Source organism: Hippoglossus stenolepis, chromosome 7 (assembly GCF_022539355.2).
Source record: "Hippoglossus stenolepis isolate QCI-W04-F060 chromosome 7, HSTE1.2, whole genome shotgun sequence".
Lineage (NCBI taxonomy): Eukaryota > Metazoa > Chordata > Actinopteri > Pleuronectiformes > Pleuronectidae > Hippoglossus > Hippoglossus stenolepis.
Window position 1 is genome coordinate 23139156 of NC_061489.1, and position 22174 is coordinate 23161329.

At 41.8% G+C, this 22174-nt stretch overlaps 1 protein-coding gene across 6 annotated transcripts in view; it reads left to right on the forward strand.

Annotated features, from left to right (window-relative positions):
• Positions 1-22174, forward strand: part of gria2b (glutamate receptor, ionotropic, AMPA 2b) — a 43824-nt gene that overhangs the window by 5267 nt on the left and 16383 nt on the right. For all 6 annotated transcript variants that reach the window (XR_004697254.2, XM_047340648.1, XM_035162091.2 and 3 more), the window contains exon 3: positions 16122-16361. Coding sequence is in view for 5 of the 6 variants with exons in the window: in XM_047340648.1 (XP_047196604.1) it covers positions 16122-16361 (240 nt within the window). In the remaining variant the exon portion in view is untranslated. The remainder of the gene's footprint in view (positions 1-16121; positions 16362-22174) is intronic.

Genomic DNA, 22174 nt, shown 5'->3' on the forward strand with positions numbered 1-22174 from the left:
AGGTTATGAAACAATTCTGCACATAACATTTAAATTGCTTCTCCTTATTGTAACAGTGTTAAAAGTATGCAAATTAGAAATTGGACTGTACTTTACCAGTATTATAAGGAAGGGATGATACAGGTGTCCCATCCTTTAGTTGAGCAGGCGTGTAGCACAGAAGATAATTTCATATCTTTAGTCATGATGAATTGTGTTTTGGTCGATCTTTTATTCATCCATATGACCGTGCACACATTTCTCTCTGTCTAAGGTCGACCTGCTTGTTCTCAATGTTTCTGCTTCAGTTCCACAAAAAGACAAATTTCTTTGCATTTTTTTGGATTTGCAAGTAAAGATCCTGCACAGATTGCCGCCACAGACAACAGATCCTTATCATAAAAAACATGTATCCGAGGGCTTTATCCTTGGCTCGTTATCGAGATGTCCCCTCTCATATCTTTCATCTGAAAACTAAAAACAACTCGTTCACTTTCCTGCAGCGTTCTTCTTTGTTATCAAGCCATAAAAGCTCGTACAGTGACAACAACAACACGCCGAAAGCGCCGTTCGGCCGTTGCTGTGACAGAAACAAAATCAATCAACAGTCTGCTACTGTGTCGGGGAGACGCAGGGCGGCTGGAATAATTATAGATCTTTGATGTCCACTATTCATCACTGATGTGATGAAGAACATCCTTTTGCAACTGACGTCTGAGGCTGTGTTCAGTTTGGTGAGGATTCAGCAGAGACATCGTATATAAAACTTATTCAGGTGGCCATGTTTTTACAATACATGTGTCCTTCAGTGTTCAGACTAAAAAATGTACAGCTAATTTGGTTTAATAGTTTATTTAAATCCCAAATTACACTTGTAAGTACATTTTCTTCAAAGGTTGTTTTTAGGCAAAATTCGTAGTCATCATCAGTAGATGGATTTTTTTATTGATCTAAGATAAGAAGCCGTTTGTAGGAATCTGGGAAATCTTTCATGTAAGTCTTTATGACTAAGACTTTCAAATGTTTGTCTCACCAACTAGAAGTTGAATTAACTTATCTAATAAGTGTAATTTTCTTTAATTTACCAAACAACCTCACGTGGTGACGGGTGATGCTCATCATCATTCCCAGAGGAGATTCTGTCCTTGGCATCATCGTGGTGATTCAGATTTGATCCGGTTTCCTCGTCTGGGCTCACGTAGAGTTCTTGTCGAACTTGTTAGGATTTGAATGTGTGTGTGAGAGACAAAGGGAACGATAAAGAAAGAGGAAATGATGAATGAAAGTCAGAGGACGGAGTCAGAGGCCTTTACAGGGTGATGAGCAGAGTAAAGGAACAGAAACACGAGCCCATGTGCTGCTGTTGTAATGTTATGTCTCACTGAGCAGAATGTAGGAGCGGGTGAAAAGGGCAGGAGGACTCTGGGTAAAGGCTCTTTTGACTTTAACTATACTCTATTTAAAACGTTACAGACCAGACTAGACTGAATTCAAAGATGGACGGCATGATGGCTCCCAAAAAGTGAAGCCAAATCATTCTGGATCGCCTCCTGGTGGCCGCCTGCAGAACATGTCACAAACCCTGCCCCCTCCATGTTAGTTCATGGGAAAAGTAAACATTAAATCATTTTCAGGTAGTTGTTATTATGTTAATTTATCTGATAGGTTATAATTGAATTGGTTATTTGATGCTCTAAGCATATGGTGAAACATGATTGACAGTTGAGACTGTTTTTGCGATTGGTCGAGTCTGTATCAGTGAGACTGTGCAAGATGGTGGCGCCTGTGTTCTGTATGTTTTGGCCTCACTTTTGCAACCTGGGAGGAAGAGGAGCTTGTTCATCTTTATTTAAGGTCTTTTAAGCAGACAGTGACATCTTAAAACACAAATATGCTAAATCCGTGCTTATATAACCTGATTCTGTGTAATGTTGGCTCATGTAAACCTTTTCTCTCACCTGCTCCAGTCTAAACCTTTTGCATCTCTGTAAAACCCACACCGTCATTTCCACAAGCAGCTCAGTAAATCAACATGGACGACTGATGAATACTCTCCCTCCCTGCTCTTTTCATTTAGCCCCGGCTCTTAACCCTGAGCTCGGTTTGTCCTCTTCATTCACACCTTTGGTCCACTTCAATCATTTCTTTATATTATCAGGAGGTCTGTGAGGCTCCATCTGTTTTGCAGACCGAGCTGTTGCACTCTTTTAAAGAACGTGTTCCCCGATGGTCGGCCTGCTCGAACAAAAGGCCTCGTTTGGAGTGTGGCCAACGCGTCTCAGCAGCTGTTGGCTTGTCAGTTGCGTTTTCTATATTGTTCGTGCATCAGATGATGTAAGCTGATATTATAGTGTCCAGATTTCCTGCCAACATTGAAAATATTAGAGAAAACTTCATATACTTCATGTGTATATTTTGTGGTGATTATTTCATTCTAGTGTTTTATTTATTGTTGTGACGCTGTGTAATCTGCCTTCTTGTTATATTCTTTCAGCCTGAAGTGAAAATCTGATGTTTCACTAACACAACTGACTCTGTGTAACGAGGACGTTGTAATGAATCTTCATTGATCCGGCACATTAGCCTGTAACTCTGCTTGAATCTCATTTAAACCCACCAATTAATATTGATTTGACACTGATACAAAATATGATGAACATGAAAAGATAAATAGAAAAAGCTTATGCTGCCAGATGAGAAATTTTGCAGATGACAAATGATGTTTATTAAAACATAACCAGTCTTTAATGCTGAAAGCTTGGGCAGGATGATGATGTCTGGCTGTTATATAGGTTTTACGTGGTCTTCATGTATTTCTCATGCATTGTATCGTGCCATTGTCATTTCTTAGCATTTTGCATTTTCCCTGGCTGCAAAACAAAATCTCCTTTGGCAACAGTAAAGTCAAAAGTTGAAAACTGGTCACAAATGAGTGAGTGAAGTTTTCGGTCGTTCACGATCGTCCTGCTCTGATGTTTGTCCCCGTTAAAGGAGCCGCGGGTGTTTCACCGTGTGACGTCCTGTCAGGTCACAATGTGCGGGCGGTGTTTTTGATCTGCTTCTTTCATATGTCAATAATGGAAAGATTAGAAGTTTAAATTCAGTTTTCTTTTTGTCTGTGTCAATGTTTTCTTGACTATATTAAAGTTCTGAGATAAAGAAATACATTTACTTTCAGAAATGCTGACAACTAAGGGGCATTTAGATCTTTAGGTCTTTGTGAATGTACATTAAGTACGAAAAGATGAATCAATATTATACAAAGTTTTTCAAAATGTATGGCCAATAAAGGATACATATTTACAAAATAGTATTTGACCATCCAATGACAAGCGTGAAGGTAGCACACTCAGCAGTATCAGCTGCACATGATTGGATAAGAACGTGGGTAAAACCAATTTGTGGAGGGACTGACCACAAGGACGGCCAAGTGTGTGATAGCTGCCAAAAAAGATGTTAAAGGGACAAGGACCTGGACCATTAGAAGCAGATAAGAAGAAGAAAAGAGGAACACTGTGAGTCAGGGTGAGCGGGGGGGGAAGGTTTTGTATGCACAACAGCAAAGTCAGCACTCGTGTCCCCAGGCGGGCGATATCTTCGTGTATGACAGGTGTCTGAAGGAGACGCATACATATATATACACACACAGCAGATATATTCAGCTTCACACTCGGGCGGGAGACGAGCAGTCGGAGTGTAACGATGCAACAGGCAACTCCGGACTGTCCCCGGCTGTCTGCTCCTATTTCAACACTGTCAATCTAAAGTGAGAGAAGACGCTGCTGCTGCTGCTGTGGTGGACAGGAGTGAGGCTGCTCATACACAGGTGGGTTTAGAGCAGGGACCGTTTGAATGGACATAAACTCCGGGTACATAAAGTAAAGCCAGTGAGGAAATACCTGACACTTATTTTCAGGTATTTTCTCAAATGACGAGCAGAGGGTGATACCATTTCTATAGAAGTCTATGAGAAGAGTCTACTTCTCACTTGATTTAAGGCCTCTAATGGTTTCAAAAAATCTAAATAGTTCTGGACATAAAACCAATCTTCCAATCAACAGTTCACACAGACCATTTGGTTTAGAGTCGAGTCCTGCACAAACATTTCAAAATGGCACAAATTGAACACAAAAGGCCTCGCATCTCTTTAGCAGCTCCACCACCCCACCCCCACCCCGCTGTGATAAAACAGCAGGAGAAACACTGGGGAAAAGGGGGGGAGCTGCATAAATTATCTGACACTTTCTTTCACCATTTGCTCCCAGAAGCTCAGAAGGAAGTTCCACTAATTGCGCAACATCCAATATCGTACACTCAACTGCTGACCTATTATTTTCTCCCTAGAGATTTCCATCACACTGTTCCCGCTTGTCGTCGGGTCTCAGTTTATACAAATGCAGCTACAACGTTTTCTATGTTCCTCATCTTATTTTAGCTTTAGTTTAGTGTTTGCATACTTAAACTCAAAGATCAGCTGAGCATGATGGGGAAGTCAGTTTTGCAGATGTTTGGTCATGAATCAAAGAATGGTGTTGATTAAGATTTTGACCCGATGGTGGTGAGAGATGAACGTGCAGGAAACCATGAAAGTTAATAAACTCGGTTGACACTAATAGTTTGAACCGAATTTCACTGCAACCAATTGACAGTTGTAGATATATTTCTACATGCAAGAGGAAAAGTCAATGGATTACCAAAGTCTGAGAGCTTTGTCCTCTGGGAAACTTGAATGTCTGGAGCAAAGCAGTGGGGAAGCAGAATTGAGGAGCCGAACCGAGAACCTTTTTGGTCAGTGGACGACCCGCTCTACCACAGGCACCCTCAATTGGACTCAACAAACATCTATCAAGATTGAAACCTAGTCAAAATCCTCAATTCCTAATGCTTTACTATCACAACTGCATTTACAGCTGAACCATACATGGTATTTACATCCAAGCACATTACTTCTGAGCACATGTCAGCGAGTTACTCAGTGTTCTATCGTGAAGCAAATTCTGTTTTGTGTCGTGTCTGCACAGCAAAACAAAAAGGTGTAAGAGCGCTGTTTGTCAAAAAAAAAAAAAAGAGTCCGATTTGCATGAAAATCCCTCACAGAAAGGGAGGAAGCATCAAATCCCATGAGAGCTGAAGCTGGAGCTGCAACCTCAATCTCACTTTTTAATGCTCATTTTATTCTGTTAAACCGAGGCCTCCGCAAGGTCACGATGCTGTTTGCTTCCTTTTGAAGTGAGAATATTTTCTAATCTCCATCTTCTTCTGCGAGCCTCTTTGGCTGGCACCGATTCAAAGTGTGTTAGCGCTGGCAAACACACAATGTCAGAAGTGTATTTTAAATGGTCCGGGGGGGGCACAGTGGATGAGAAATGAAGTCGGAGGAGTTGCTGTCTTGGTCGCTGCAAGATCTCTCATGCTAACGACTGCGTGCAACCTGTCACCTGCTTTTGACTTCCACATACTGTATCTTTAATTATGTTGTGTCCTCTGTCACCCTAGGTAGTATAGTATCATATAGTATAATGTAGTATAGTATGGTATCGTAGCCCATTGGATTGTACATAGTATCGTATAGTAAGGTACAGTATATTGTGTAGTAAAGCATAGTAGCGTATAGTAGTATTGTAGCCTATAACATAGTAACCTAAAGCATAGTATAGTAGCCTATTATACAATTGTATTGTATAGTATGGTATAGCATGGTAGCCTGTAGCATAGTGTAGTAGTATAGTAGCCTATAGCATAGTAACCTATAGTATTGTATAGCATAGTGGACTATAGTTTACCATAGTGTATATATAGTATTGTGTTATTATTATTTTAGCCTAGTGTAGAATAGTATAGTGTCATATAGCATAGTAGCCTATAGTGTAGTATAGTAGCCCAACGTATAATATTGTATTGTAGGATAGAATAGTGGCCTGTAGTATTAGTACTATTCTCATTATTGGCCTTTATTTCCTAAAAAAAGTTTTTCTTGTAATACTATAATTGCCTTTCTCATAGTTACGACTTTATTCTCATAATATTACGACGAAATCTCAATAATTTTTTTTTTTAAATCTTAAGTATGTAACATGGAATCATCTAATTTGTTATAATAGTGGCTAAGATCATTGTCATGTATTTTCTGATTGGTTGTAGGATGAGTATTGTGGTGTTGAACAGGTATTTACTATAAGATAATATTCTCCATCAAGTTTAATGCTATTTCCCCTAAGCCATACCACTTCAGACTGTATTAATTATAAGAGAAATGGTGGAAACTTGATTGAATACAGGTCAGGGACAGAGAGATGAACTAAAGGTCACAGAAAAGGGGAATGAGTCTGGGTTCAAAGGGAACCTGTGAGCTGATGAGAGACTTCAGGTCGTGTTGTTCAACCCTGAGACTGGAGAGGTGAAGCCTCATTGATGGGATCTCTCACGGCTCCGTCATGTTCTCTAATGAGAGCGAGAGAGAGGAGGGAAAAACAGGAAATAATTGGTTTCAGTGCATCTACACTGGGAACTCAAATATAACATCCAGTTTACACGTGATATTCAAGTATTGTTTGAACAGGAGCTATCAAGCACAGGATCATGTGCACTAATGCCTCTTTTCTTTGCTTCACCTCTCTGAGTTGATCCCCACTCATCTCCGGCAAACACTGCCTGTCTGGTTGCTATGGCAGCTGCTCCCTCGGATGCTGGATGGAGCCGTGTTTTGAGAGATGTAACTAATTTTGCTCTGGTGGGTTCCAGGATCATTAGGACATAGAGCGGCAGCACCGAGCTCTGCTTTGGTATTTCCACAAAAGGTCAGGGGGACACAGAATGTTTTTTATTACAGGAGGCAGATGGAATTTGAACAACAGTAGCCGTGTGTGATGTATGGGCTCAGCTTCGCCAAATCAATATGGCTGAAGAATTCTGTATTGTGCTGCTCGGGATGAATTAGTGTGCCTGTGCACAGCAGCACAACACCGAGCTTTCCTCTGCTCAGATTTAAGACCTGGAGTGTGTTTTTATAGAGAAATGTTTTAAAAAATACGATCAAAGCTCCACCTTATCTTTGTGAATACAACCTGTCTTTGTGAGTAAGCTATAAAAAAAAAGGCAGAGCACGGCTACATGTGTGGTAAATCAAAATGTTTGAGAATCTAATGTTGATTCATTATGCGTCTTTGCACTATGCAGTCTGTTTGAGGAAGTGCATGAATGCTTTCTGTCAATAGCTCCGATTGTTCTTTAAAACCGTTTTATATGGCTGAGAAGTAAAATGGAAAAGTTTTTTAGTGTTGGCATCTCTGAAGGCACCAACACACACGCACTTACATATTCTTCATATGCAGAAAGAATTCAGGGAGCAAGATTTTCTGGCTTGAAGCTTTGTGGTTTCCTTTTCCAGCTGATCAATCACGTTCGAGCAGGCTTTGGTTGCCCGAAGGTAAACAGTCCATGTGGACGGCTAAGAAGACGGAACACACAACTGAAGAGCCTTTGTTTTTTTTATTGATCTGCCAAAATGTAAACTGGAACTGAAACTGTGAGGAGAAATGTTTGACTAGCCGGACTGTAAATAGTGAACAGCGAACTGAAGATGGAGTCTTAGCCCGGATATCCGCTGATGGGCAGGGAGATTGATCCGTGCTGGACACAGAGTACGACACGAACACGTACACTTTGCTGAATCTTTTCAAAGACTAAATCTCTTTCAATAATTGCTCCTTCAACTTCAATGATAGATATTCGCAAATAGACAAATATATAGAAAGTGATCATGTTCCATCGCACTGTTTTAGCCATTGACTGCTATTCTGTTCTATTAGCACCTTTTAAACCTCTTGTATGTAAACAAACTCAAACTCACAGCGTCTTTTTGTGTGAGTCTGTTGTAGAGGACATGGTGGAGGATTCACCTTGGTGATATCACTTGGGTAATTTTTTGAAAAGCTACTCCAGCGCCACAGAATTCTACATCTTTTCACCAACCGAGTAGAGTTGACTTTGCTTTATGTAGTTGGTGGACTCTCATTGATTCCAAATTAATAAGTGAAATGGCCGCATTTACAAACATTGCTAGAGCTGTAGCAGTCAACCATATCTGAGCTTTTCAGTCCTGCATCTCTGACTGAGATATCGCGGGGCGCCGTTCAACGATCACACACTGAGCCTTCAGTATTGAGGGTATTCATCGGTTTCTGTTCTCGGGGAAACCTACATCCTCCATCCAGGGCCGTCAGAAAGCCTCCAGGAAACAGGTCAGTGAACAAAAGGAGAGGAGGAGAGAGAAAGGAGACGGAGAGAAGAGGTGGGAGGAGGGGAGTCGAAGTTGATAGGAACTGAGCTGTACTGTTCTACCAGAGACCAGCTGCCGGAAGAGCTGCTCAAAGGCAGACAAAAACACTTCCCAGTGTGCCTGGCTGGGCCGCGCTGACACCTCCCAGCAGTCCTCCTATCGGCCACTCAAGAATCAGACTGAGAGCCGTCACCCAGGCAACGGCCCCCGGTGCTGCGATGCATGTTTGCCATTTCATTTAGCTGATGAAAGAATGTCATTAAGAAGAGGGGTTTGCGAAGTAAGGCTGTTCGGTTATTGAATTTTTCATAAGCCTTTTAAATTTTAAGAACAATACCTGTATGTAGTATTTATACTTGTAACCGTGAAGCAGAAATCTAACCTATTTGGCCGATGCCCTCCTTTTGCGTTGAAGGAGAAAAGAAAATGACATTTAAAGCTTCCACACTGTGAAATGATGTATTTTCTGGGAGTAGAGAGAACATGGCTGAAATATGTTTCCCTGGCAACCGTCTACAGAGGGAATGAAACCAGATAGTGTCTTTATGGGCTGCAGACAGAGCTCTTAGAAGTTAGAAAGCACAGCCCACGCTCCATAAATGGGATTGAATATTGATAAATACTCTTTTGCTGAAAGTGTTGCAGCCAGGTTGAGTCCTTCTTTAATTCCTTGGGAATCGTATGAATCTGTGGGATGAAGCGTGTTTTAATTGAGACGGGCAGAAAAGAGGAGCAGTCTTTAAATGGCTCTAAGCTTAAGTCAGAACTGTCTCCGTCCATTTTCTATTTCTGAGGCACAGTGATAAGGATTCAAATACTAAAGTCGAGAGTCTGAGATTACAGGAGCATTAAGGGAGGACGGCAAAGAGCATCCTGGTGTGGTTCTAGCTTCACCTACGACAGGAATGTGAAAATTATGGTTTTAAAACACAAACAGTACAATTAACAATAGTGTTGATGAAGATGAGGAGCGGCTCTCACTCACTAATCACTAGATATGTAGTTTGCCGTTTTGTAATGGTGTCTGAATGTTTAGTGAAGTTTTTTATACCCTATAGAAACGATACCTTGAAACATCGAGGTGGCATTTAGAAATCTCTCAGTTTGTTCTGAAGGGCACAGATAAACCTAGTTAGTCCAGTTTTTCCAGGAGACACAACCTACAAGGTTAAAATCTGGGCTTGCAGCAAGTAGCTCAGTGACAAATGTGCTCAGGTTGCTCTGACAGGAGTGTTGGCTTTACGCCGCCTTACTTACCGGTGACGGATCCGTTTAACATAAAAAGCCCTGAAGTCCCGAGGCCCTTTTCTCTGCAGTGAGAACAGGAGTGTTAGAGAGGGCGCGATATCTAACAGGCAGCTCTGTTAGCTGTGACTGGAAAGCTGAGGGTCTTCACCACAGTGTGTGACTGTGTGGGTGTGTGTGTGTGTGTGTGTGACTGTGTGTGTGTGTTAGACTGAATCATCCTCTCTCCGAAGCACTGAACCACCATTGGCTATCTATTAAATTTAAGATATTCCGTCCACTGCTGATTTAGTGGACGCTAAGCTTCATGAAACTATATAACCCAAAAATATGTTTTCAATAGTTTAAATGCTATGTAAATGTCTTACAGCCTGAATATAACACAAAGCCTATCACATTTAAACCTACTCTATATATATATGAATAAAATAATGGCCTTTGTTATGATTTAATCGTAATCAAACCTTAGCGTGTGAATTTTCACATTGTTGCAAATCATATAAGATGTAGTGTTAAATCTGGACGTTTTATCAGCAGGTAATTTAGACCGAGTCCATCTTTGATCGGTGACAGTAAAGTAAACAGTGGCGCAGCGGTGCCTTTGGTGCCAGGGCGGTGAAAACGAGGTCAGTTAATTGGGACGGCTAAATATATTTCAACAGGGTACACCTTCTCCTCGGAAGGTGAACCACGGTGCCAGAGTGGCTGCTGGGACACATCTAACATCCTGGTGATAATGAGCTGATTAGAGGCGTCTGATGACCACACAGTGTCGGAGCGCCCAAATATTTGCAGCTCAATAATAGATATAAAAGTGTGTTTTTCCAGAACGGAGCCATTATCCAAACCTCGACCAACAAAATTAACATCATATTTCCTCGAATGACCGGGACCTTTATTTACTGTGGAAGGTAACAGGCCTTTATCTGAGCCGGGCTTAGAGGCACTGCTTTAACACTGTTACCCTCTGTTTGTATAATTGGTCGTATTCTAACACGGGGCCTCATTGAGATCCATTCCCCCCGTTTGCCCTTTTACAGTTAATGCTTAATGCCGTGAAAACAAACACCACTTTCTGTAACATTTCAAATTAAAAGCCTTTTTGCAGTTCAGTGGACAGAAATTCAATGCACACTAACCTAATTTCTTAAGAGGCTTCTTTTATTGTGAAACATTGCACATTGTTCATTACTACAAACCACAGTTAGATGAGACATTAACACACATAAAACCATAATGACCTAAATAGATCATTTATTTATAACTTGCATGAGTAGCCTAATCCAGAACAATTTAATTAAATTTATAAAAGTAAATGTACATATATATATGTTTTGAGAGATAAATGTCTTCTTCACTGCTAATGCCACAATCTTTTAATTATACATTATCTTCGTGCAAAGTTAACTTCTCCTTAAATCAGAGCAGGCACTTGTGGATAATCTCTATGTAGGATTTGGGGGAATTTAACTTGTAAACAGTGCCTAGATGTTGATAAATGAAACATGCACTGATTCAGGCATGTGTTGACCTTTAATGCAGCCTAAAGATCAGGAAACTAATTTGAAGCATTGCAAAGTCTTTGTGAAATGTGGTGCGTGAAGGTGCTGTGTTCAATATAGCACATTTCAATGTGTTGATCTGCAGGCAGAGAGGTGACGGGACTGTTCACACCTGCTGTTTGAGGTTCTCTTTATGTAAATCTCAAAGCAGTTTTGATCTTTTGCAACTTTTCCAGAGCAGCTGTACTTTCAGTGCAGGTGAGTAAATCCAATATACACAGTTATATGGATAATGATCCGTTGCTCCTGCTCTACCGCATTTATCTCAGAACTATATATTTTATATGTCAACATGCTGGTTTCTTTCACATCGTTGGCTTGAAAGAGGAAATTTGAACACCCGCTCACACGCCCACGACCGAACACAGACGAACCGAGCACAAGCACACACACAAACAGGGTTACGCGCTGTGCACTATTGTCTGCAACAACAATGTTAGGATTACAAATTCCCAAATCGACACCGTGTTTATCTCACTTGAACATTCCCAGATTAAGAGAACCGCAGTTTTTTTCTTTTCATTTTATCTTTTAGAACAGAACGATACTGAATTTATATCTCAATTTACAGACATCGAGCTATTTTTTTTTCATCACTCTGCTCATGGTGTTTTATTAAAGTGACCTCCTCAACACAAAGATTTGCCCAGTCTCTCAGTTCTCTCCGGTTCTATTCGTTGTGGGATTTTCTGAGGGCGAAAAATCTCCCTGGTTTCATTGAAACGTAGTCGGATGTGACAGAGGCTTAATGGCTTTTTCCACAATCCTCACTGTTTCTGAGAGTTACTGTTTGTGGCTGGCTTTTCTTCTGTAATTAAACATTTCTGAATTCCTTACTGAGGATGCTCATGCAGACGTCTCACCCATTAAAAAAAAAAAAAGAAAACCCCTTGCTCCTCATTCTTTTGCCGTCTCACATTCCGGCGGCGGCGGCGGCTGCATGGGAGAGTTGTTCCCGGATGTGAATTATCATTTTTCGGTAATAAAGTAACATGTTGTCAGAGTGTTTGACTCTGGCATAAGCTGCGGCACAGTCATGGGGATCTCCAGGCTCCTAGCGTGAGCTCAGAGAGTTTTAATCCCGGGCAAACTCAGCGAGCTGCAGCAGCGAGAGAGTGTCGGCACAGAAAGCTTCAGATACACGACAATACGCAGACGTGACGCGGAGCAACTCTACAGCTGTATTAGCTTCAGGGGGGTGGCAGTGAGGAGTGCTATAGTACACGGTATATTTATTCTGTTCTATGATGAGATATGATCTTTGTTCTTTCTTCCAAAAAACAAACATCTGCAGCTTTGTGAGGCAAAGAGAGAATTGGATCCTTCTCAGGGCCTTTGCAGCTCAAAATAAGAAATGGCATCTCTTTCATCACGAGCTGGAGTTTGCATGTTCTCTTCAAGTTTGTGTGGGTTTTCTCTCAGGGTCCTCTAACAGTACCAAGACGAGCAGATTGCTGTTGGGTTCATTTTATTCCCTTTTTATTATGGTCTGTAGGTATGAATGTGTGTGAATGGTTGTTTGTCCCCTATAGTCCTGCAACACGCTGTCCAGACTGAATCCCACCTCTCAACCAATATCAGCAGGGATTGGTTCTCGCTCCCCCCACGTAATTATTAAAAGAAACGTTGGAACAGATGATGGACGGATCGCTTTTATCGACCGCAGCTAAAAATCTGAAATGATGAAAGGAGCTGAGAAATCCAGTGCGACACAAGCACGTGTGATTTGTTAGAACTGGGTCCAGGATTTTAACATTGTCCAACAGCTTTGTATAGAACTGAAAAACGACATCGTATTATCAGTGTTTTCATCTTTTACTCTTAAAAAGCTGTTTATTTCATTTAGAGGAAGCTGAAAAATTTAAGATCCAAGCAAAAATCTCCAAACCACCAATTTTCTTTTGATAACGACTCCTCTACATTTTAGAGCTCTGCGATGTCATTTCCTGGTAATTACGGTGTTTGGCAGCTTCTTGAGACATGAGGACATAAAATCTGGCAGATCAAGGATCAGAAAGGCACCTGTCAGCGTTGTATCATTATTATTGGATAATTCATTGATGTCAAAGTAGCATTTTACTGCAGTAAATGTTGTTTTGACATTTTCTCAGTAGATTTACCTTTTGGAGGCAAAACTACTCTGATTATAGTTTTTCTTTTCCTCCCAGAACCAAATTTAAATCACATAAGTTGCTCGCTTCAGGTTTTGCCCTCAGTTCAGTCAGTTATCAGGTCTGAGCAGAGAACCGTGACCTGTTGAACATGTGACCTCTCCTCTTTTCCGAGGGATGTTTCCTCCTTTTCACTGAATTTGTATAAAACCATTTTCCAGTTCCTGTGAGATTTAGGTGAAATTAGATGGCCGAGGTCTGATCCCTCTGTGGCCACATCACCGGCCACTGTCATCTGCTGAAAGGATCAGGACCCGCTCCAGACCCTGATGGAACACCCTGGACGGCTCGTCTCAGGTGGCTGTAATTGTGCGGCTTGATGGATCGTTTAAGATTTTGGAAGCACTCGCACGCTGGCGGGAGATGAAAGCTGGCCCCGCCCCCGCTTATTTTGGCCTTTTCCTGATGAGCTCTGCATGTTGTGGAGGTTTGAGACGTAAAAGGCAGCGGGGGGGCTTCAGCTGCCTGGGGGATGCATGGGGAAGCTGTCTTTTGATTACGGGAGGGAAATGGTTTCAGGTCTCAACTGGGTAGAAAACTTGAGTTTAAAGCGAATGGTTAACACTCTCCCTGACTTGACAAATATCTTTTTAGTTGCCTGAGTGAAGCAGCAAACTCTTCTGACACTTTGTCTTTCTTGGTCTTCTGTCTTTGGAAAGTAGCTGTAACATGAACTGAAAAGTCTTTATTAAAGAGCCAATTAGCTCCTGACGATCATGTTTACTTTATGTCAGAGATGCTTTTACTCCTGGGGTTAGGTTTTCATTTAATCTCGTATTTATCTTTATTTTTATTACCATTAGCCACAGAATTCATTCTAGAGGAAAACCTTTCCTCATGTACCCTTCAACATGGAAACTGCAAACGTATTCAGGTTGGGTCATGGCGAAGGACCCACTTGTAACCCGGCCTTATTTTGCACCCCCCAGTATTTTGACTTGGTTAATGACTTACGAAAATGCATTGATGTTTAAACCCGAGCTTCATGTCCATCTCAGCCTGTGACAAACTCAACGGTTGTTCTGTGCAGAAAATAAAGGGGACTTTGAAATAATAATTCCTCAGATCTTCTTCAACTCCAATCTTTTTTTGGAGACAGGAAATTCTAGTTTTGCAAAAATTGGCTTCTTCTGCAGGGACACATTTTGAGGATGGAGTGAGACATATTACGGCACAAGCTGCTTTATTCGTTTGCGGAGCCAACTCTTAACGACCTGCTGTTAATTTCGTCCCAGGTTTCACTAATGGAGATGCTCTGTGCTTGGAAAGTGGCTGTGAAGAGAACTCAGTGTTTATCATTATAGCAGGAATTGAACAAACCTTTCCAAAGCGTCCCCTCTTAACATAAAGTCTGAAATGCAAAGGCTCTTTGTGAATCTGAAACATTTCCTCACTCTCATTTTGCTAAAACTATAGTGGTCGTTCGTTGTGCCGCCTTTTTATGTCTTTAACGTTTCCATCTCATCAACGCTAGTTGCCGCAGCCTGTGGCAGGAAGCCTGCAGTACTTACACCAAGCTGGCTAATATACATGGATTCCATTTCCCTTTGTCAGCAGGTCATCCCAGTTATATTGTGGATGAGGAAACGACTCATTAGACGAATGACTTTGGAGGCCACGTATGTCCAAGTCAATAAGCCTGATTAACTTACATTCGATCAATACACATTTACAAGCAACACGCCAATCTGCTGACCCCCGGTGCAATGTTGGAGAAGCGTCCTGCAGCCTCAGGATTACCTCGACACTCGGTCCCGTGTTTACCTGCAGCCCCACTGCTTTCTGCTCCGTGCATAATGAATGCTCGAGGCCAGCGGAGGTTCTGGGTGTTCCCGGGCAGGGGGGGCCATGAATTATTGAACAAAGGGGATTTTGCAAAGTCAACAGTATGATGGTGTAATGGAAATAATCCAGCCATTTTAAAATGCTGGCTGCATAGTCTAAAATAAATGCCATCATTCAAGTTTAATGTCACCCAAAAGAAGCTGTATTAACCTACAGTGTAGTGTAGCATAGCGTATTTACTCTACTACATAAGCTGTTTTCAGACGTGAACTCCAGATAATGGACTCGAACTTTAACTTTCACATATGACGAATGCAGCAGGAGCCTGTACGAGTCAGACGTGTTCACAACAATGGGGAAATCTCCAGAGAGTTTTTGTTTAGAGCCCATCAAACCCAGCATCTTCTACTTCTTCTACGTGTGTGATGCCTCCTTCATCCTGAGATATTAGTGTTGTTGTATTCTTTCAAGTTTTTCATTTGTCTCATATAATCGCTGTGAATTCTCCAGAGAATTTCCAGCTGTATTCTCACATGCGATCATTCTCTGGTGTTTTTACTTGGGGGCTGGCAGGAATTACTCCCAAGATTGTCCAGAGCAGCTGACTTGGACATATACATACACATGTACATATACAGCCCCTCTGGATGATCTCTGGGAAATGTTCATTGCACGGCTGAAAGCAGCTATATTCTCATAGGAGAAGCCTGGAGTGGTTTCAAACTGAAGATATGGTGGAGCACACATGACCCATGTGATGATCCCACACTCAACATCGCTTCTTCCCACTGTATCATAGGGCAGCTCATAAAAGTTTCACACAGTAACTGGTGTTCAGTGGATCCTTAACTGTTGAATACAAGCTGTCCCCTGGCAGAGGTTATGGAAAGCTGTCCATTCATCAGCCGAAAGAGAAACGGTGGAAAGATGTCCCTCAGTAGCTGTGTGCGCCACTAACGTGCACTAAAGGATTGTAATAAAGATCTTGGTTATAGAGTTATGACAGCGAGTTGTTCAAGGAGAAATGTGATCAGTTCCTACGAGAAGAGGAAAAGAACCATAACCCACCAAACCTAACATCCCTCTTCCCCTCTGTTTCAGTCTGTTCACAGTTCTCCAGGGGAGTGTACGCCATTTTCGGATTCTACGACAAAAAGTCTGTCAACACCATCACGTCGTTCTGCGGGACGCTCCACGTGTCGTTCATCACGCCCAGCTTCCCCCTGGACGGGAATCAGCAGTTCATCATCCAGATGAGACCTGACATCAAGGGGCCCCTCCTCAGCCTCATCGAGTACTACAAGTGGGACAAGTTTGCCTACCTGTACGACAGCGACCGAGGTAAGACATGTTCACTTTTATAAAAATGAGAGATCATGGCAAAGTTCGAATAACTTATTTTTCATTTTAACATGGCATTGGTTTTGCCGTGATTTTTTTAGATTCTGTTGCAACTGCCATTCGTTTGAATTTATGCACAAGTTGTGTCAAACAGTACATTTCCCCCTTCAAACGGGGGTTAAAATGAAAAACCTACTCCTGCAGCCGTAAAGCACAGGTGAAGGTAAAGGTCATTTCGGTTCATGACAAACAGCTTGTCACATACAATCATCTCCAGCACCTCCAGTGTTTGAGAGTGAGCTTTATGTAATATCAAGGGGAGGAGAGAGGTGGTCATGGTTGACGCGGTACAGGTGGTGAGCCCCGGCAGCCGTGCACTTCCACTCTCTCGCTGCAGAGGCAGGATCTGTTATGTGGTTGTGGTCTGACCTTTCTGACTCAGTAGAAAAGTTGCATCTGGCTTCACGGCTTAGACATCGTCCATCTGTCGGTATTTAAATGTGGCAATGTTCCTGAGCCGATCAAGTTATGATCTCGACTGAGGCTGGTTCCACCGGCGTCTCGGTCCTGTTGTAATCAGTCCAGCTGTCTACACAGGACACATGATGAATTGGATTTGCTGTACTTCTGAAAACGTTGCCTCGAACAGAGAATGGGATCTGTCATCGGCCTCACAATACAATATCAATTTAAAGAATATTATATAATATGCTGAACTTGGTGCACAACAGCAGACTATGTTCAGTATATCACTCAAATCCCAAAATATATAAAAGTCAGGAGGAGGGAGTAAAGTGAAATTTGAGATTATAAACAATTACAAACCTGGAAGCTCCGTGACAGATTAGGAGATTTTTACAGTTGCTATAACTCACTTTGGGATTATAAGAAATAACAGATTTTGAGGCCTTATAAAAAAATTGTGGGATTTGGAAATGGTATAACAAGGATGACAAAAATCTGAGAATAAAAACATCCCATGTATTTTGTTCAATGTACTTTCTTATTTGATATTTACCAAACAATGACACCATAATAAAATGGTTTTCTACATTTGGGGAGAAATCCTGCCACTAAAAAGTTTTGAATCAGACCCGTACCATTATAAATTGAATTAGTTTTCCAGTATTTGAAGTGTGCCTGTTCTTTTTCTGCCCTGCGTCGCTCCACAATCAACACATTCAACACACAGTCGCACCAGGGAGCTGCCTCGTCTCGTACCGTTGACCTGCGGGTCAGTGGTGCTGAAGAAACTCTTACCCTCAAATAGTTAGAGGGTTCAAACTGGTGATTCTCAGGTTAAAAGCTCCACCTCGGTGTCAAACACCATGAGCCTCCTGGAGTCTATCAGTCCTACAAAGTTCGATTTGAAGCTCCGGAGGAAAGTGTGCGTTGATTAAAGATTGCACTCATTTGTCATTCCGCTCATTTAAATGCACACACATCATTAACAGGGCTACGATCTTATGGGATGTGTGTACCTGCAGATGCAATCCTGGATGAGATCATGCGATGAATTTATGCAAGGAAGTCAAAGATTTAAAAAAAATGATCCACCCTCCAACTGTAATATCCAGACTTACTTCATATTCAAATCTATTCTGTCTCTAGTCCCTGATCCCTTTCATCCCTGATTCTTTTCTACTCGACACTGATTGCGTCCAACTCCAGAAACGAGATTACATTTCTTAAACTGACATTTTTCTTCATTGTCTACGTGGTTCGAGACACAAGACGTCCTTTATTAGCCGGGACACTTCAGATTGTAAACTTGCAAAAAGAGTCTGAAAATCACACACTGAGAGTCTGTAAAAAAACTTGAGTGCAAAACAATGTGCCTGAAAAGAGATAACAGCAAGAATTGGTGATAGAACACGAACACGTTTTTTGTTTTTTTAATTGTGCGTTATCTCGCTTTGCTTTGTCGTGTAACTCTTGTCACTGTGACATGTGCTAATTGTGATTCTGTGACTTCGCACCCTCGGAGGATCGCGCCGCCTCCCGCAGCACCGAGGGACCATCCGGGGCTGAAGAGGAAATCTCTCTTCCTTTCTATTTCAATACCGTCGCTGCAATGAAAGCATCGAATTAAGACCTCAACGGTATCCAGTTACAGTGGAATAACACTATCGGTTCCTTTCCTTATGTCTAACAGGGATGTTTTCATGTGTCACTCCTTAAACCTTCCTTTATTATAGAAGTAAAATCACTATTTTTATTTTCAACATGAGAACAGGAGGATTTTTTGGGAATTACTTTTAAATGAAAGCACTTAGAAGGTGTTACCTGATGAAAACCCAAAGATAGCTCACAAGAACATTTAAATAACGTTCTGTAATCTTCAGGTAAAAGGAAGTGAATCTGCTCAGAGAGGTGGGAACGGGGGCCGTCTATACGCTGGTGTACGACAGTTTAGTGCCAATAGCTTAAGAAGGATTTTGTTTGTGATTAACCTTTAACTCTCTGTCATTTCAACGTCACATTAAATCTCCCAGGTTGTCGTGGTTATAAGACTGTAGCTTGACTGGAGGTTTTTTCATGTTCTTCCTGTGTTCGCTCCACATTCTCTCGCTTCCTCCCCACAGCCCCAAAGACGTGCAGTCTTAGCTTGGTTGTGTGTTTCTATATGTTGGCCCTGCAATACGCTAGCAACCTGTCAAGGGATTGGCTCTACCCCCCCTCCCCCGTGACCCTCAGAGGATTAGCGGTATAGATAATAGAGCGCAACACTGAACGCCCACTGTTAGAACAGCTCTGGTTCCAGAAGCAAGTTTATCATATTCTTGCGGATGATCAAAATCTCAATGCAGAAAATGATTCTTACTGCTGAACCATGCTGTTCCACGGATGGATGGATAAACTCCCCCACTGCATCTTCCCCCCCTCACACACATACATCCATCTATACTACACCCCCACTTTGTCTCTCTCCTCTCTCTCTCCCTGCCTCACATCTCTGTCCACATGCTCTTCCTCCTCCTCCGTTGCCAAGTCCTCCCACTCACCCCCTCCTCCGAGCGACGGCAGAATCAAATAACTCTTCCTCTCCAAAAACAGGGGGCAGTTCCAAAGCAGCTGCTTTAAACTGTCCTCATGCTGACCTGCTGTCCCCACTGTAAGTCCGCAATTGCACTAAAGAGCCTGTTGTGCATATTTCATCATTGCATGGCCGTTTAATTGGGTCAGTGTGATCCACTCATTCCCATGGCAACCAAAGTGTGGAGAGAGAGAGAGAGAGAGAGAGAGAGAGAGAGAGAGAGAGAGAGAGAGAGAAGAGAGAGAGAGAGAGAGAAAGAGAGCGAGAGATTGTAAGTGACTGAGCAGGTTGGTTAATGATGCAAGGTTCTGTGTGTGTGTGTGTGTGTGTGTGTGTGTGTGTGTGTGTGTGTGTGTGTGTGTGTGTGTGTGTGTGTGTGTGTGTGTGTGTGTGTGTGTGTGTGTGTGTGTGTGAGTGTGTGAGAGTGTGTGGGCGTCTTGCGAGAGGAGACAATAGCATTGCCACTGCTTGTGATGAATTTCATTGGCCCGTTGACACAATGCATGAACCAACACCACCGCTGTCAGCGTTTGTCAGAACGTCAGTTTAGATAACGGCTCACCGGATGCTGTTATAGGCTACATCACAAATATCAACTTTCAGTTGAAAAGAGTTTTCCAGACCCTGAAACTGACTCTTGGAAACGCGTCTGGTGCAGTTTTAGTTCGAGCGCTCTGGGTTTTCGTATGGACGGAAATAAATTGAGATGTTTGGAAACAATGTCCCCCACGTTTGGTTCTCGATTGTTTTAAAATCGACCAGCAGCAGTGAATGCAAAGCGTTTCTAACACTCATTGTAACAGTTCCACCTCGTCTGGTCCTCATTTGTCGTATTTTGTGACCAATAGACAATCTGCTTCCTGTTAACACCAGCATGCACGTGCCTATTGTGCATAAATGGTCATGTGACGTGTGTTTTCTGGTGTGTTATGGACAGAGCTCATTTCTGGAGCTTCTGGATACAGATTGTTTTCGTAGCTGGTGGCGACAGCTGCAGTCGGAGCGCAGCTTTAGCAGCTTCACACACTGCAGAGGGCACATAGAGTTAAAAGTGAAATGGTGGATATATAATAATAATATAACACTTATTAGGTGCTCACAAACTCCACATGAAGCCATTCGATGCTCTGCAGCTGCCGGATGTGTTAACAAGCGTTGCTAACATTGCTAAACATTTATCCAATAGAATCAAAGATCGGTGTTGTTTGTACGGCTTGTTTCCATTTGCTCACCTCAAGCACATGACATAAGATTATATCAGTATGTCAGATTTAATTGATTGTATTTCTTATTTTATTGACCCTGTATGTGCTCATTTAAATGTTTTGATCGCAATATTGTTAATCATATACAATATTCGGGCATTAAGCTGCTTTATTACATTTAACAAATTAAAAGAAATACAAAATAAACTCGTGGCCATCCGTGAGAACATAGACACTTTCTTTTTTAATAAAACTCCTCAGGAAATCATCATTTAAAGATTTTAACTGTTTCTCTAATAGAGAAATGTTCTGCTCCTTTCCATTTAAATAACAGCCTTGAACCACAGCACTTACCAATTAGTTTAAATGGTGTTTCAGTTGTTATTATGCAGGAAGTGGACAGGTGCTCCTGAGGGAAGGATCCTGGACCTTTATACCATTATGGATGAGTTATGAAATATTATCAGATGGTATTTGTAGGTATCGGACCACTTTCCTCTGTCTGCATTATTTATAAGCATTTTCTTTCCTCATTTAAATAGTTTTGCATCATATTATGCAAATGCTCTCATGCATCCACATACATCCGCTAACATTGAGATGTTTTTTGATCAATGAAGTTAAGCTCTCGCTGTGAACGCTGGATCTGCGGTGACTGAAAGAGAAGGAATAATCTCTCACTGACTAAACTGTAGCGTCCCACATGAATTTCCTTTTGCCGTTCCAAATGGGTGAATAACATAAACTAGTTCATGTCTCCTTATTCTCCCCTGACCTTTCAAATCCGGGGCAATTTAGGGGTAAGTGTGAGGTCACATCTCATATTTGTTCTCCAGTCTAACAGAAGTGCTGTGCCTGACACGAGGACGGCTGCGTGCCAGGGCCGAACATATGCTTCATCCTAGAGAGAAGTGATAATAAACTACAGAGGGAATCTGAGGAGCCAAGTCTCCACTTGAGTTCTGGAGTTACCGCAACAGCAAAGATTTTTTATAGCACGTTATCTCAGGGTTCAGTGTAGAGATGGACAGATAACATCCGGATTAATCTGCAGCAGATTAGAGGAAAAAAACGCCGTAACATTCAATAAGTAACACGACACAAGTAATGGATTAAATTGTTCAAACAACACTGAAGGTGTCTCCCTTTACCACAGACAAGAAAAAAAAAAACATGTTCTTATCTTCATCTATATTTTAAACTTAGCTCGCAGCTATTTTCACTCATGGTCTGTTTCCATCAGGGACATTTACCTGAAGAAGAAAGAAGACACTGTTGCTATGGTAATGCTCTGCCCTAATTCTGAGCACTGGATAAACTGTTGACCAGAGCTGTGTTTTTTTTTCAGATGTGTAGTTATGAAAGTTTAATGGACACTTGCTGCCAGCCACATGGAAAAAAAGAACATTTTCTGTGTTGGTGATATAAGTAAGATGGTTATCAAAAAAGAATGAACCACATGCAGGCTGCAGCCGCACTGACATGAAGCACAGACGGATTTGAGCCTCTGTGGTTTCTTCATCTCTTTCTTTTATTTTAAACTGCACCAAAAAACACAGGAAAATATATTT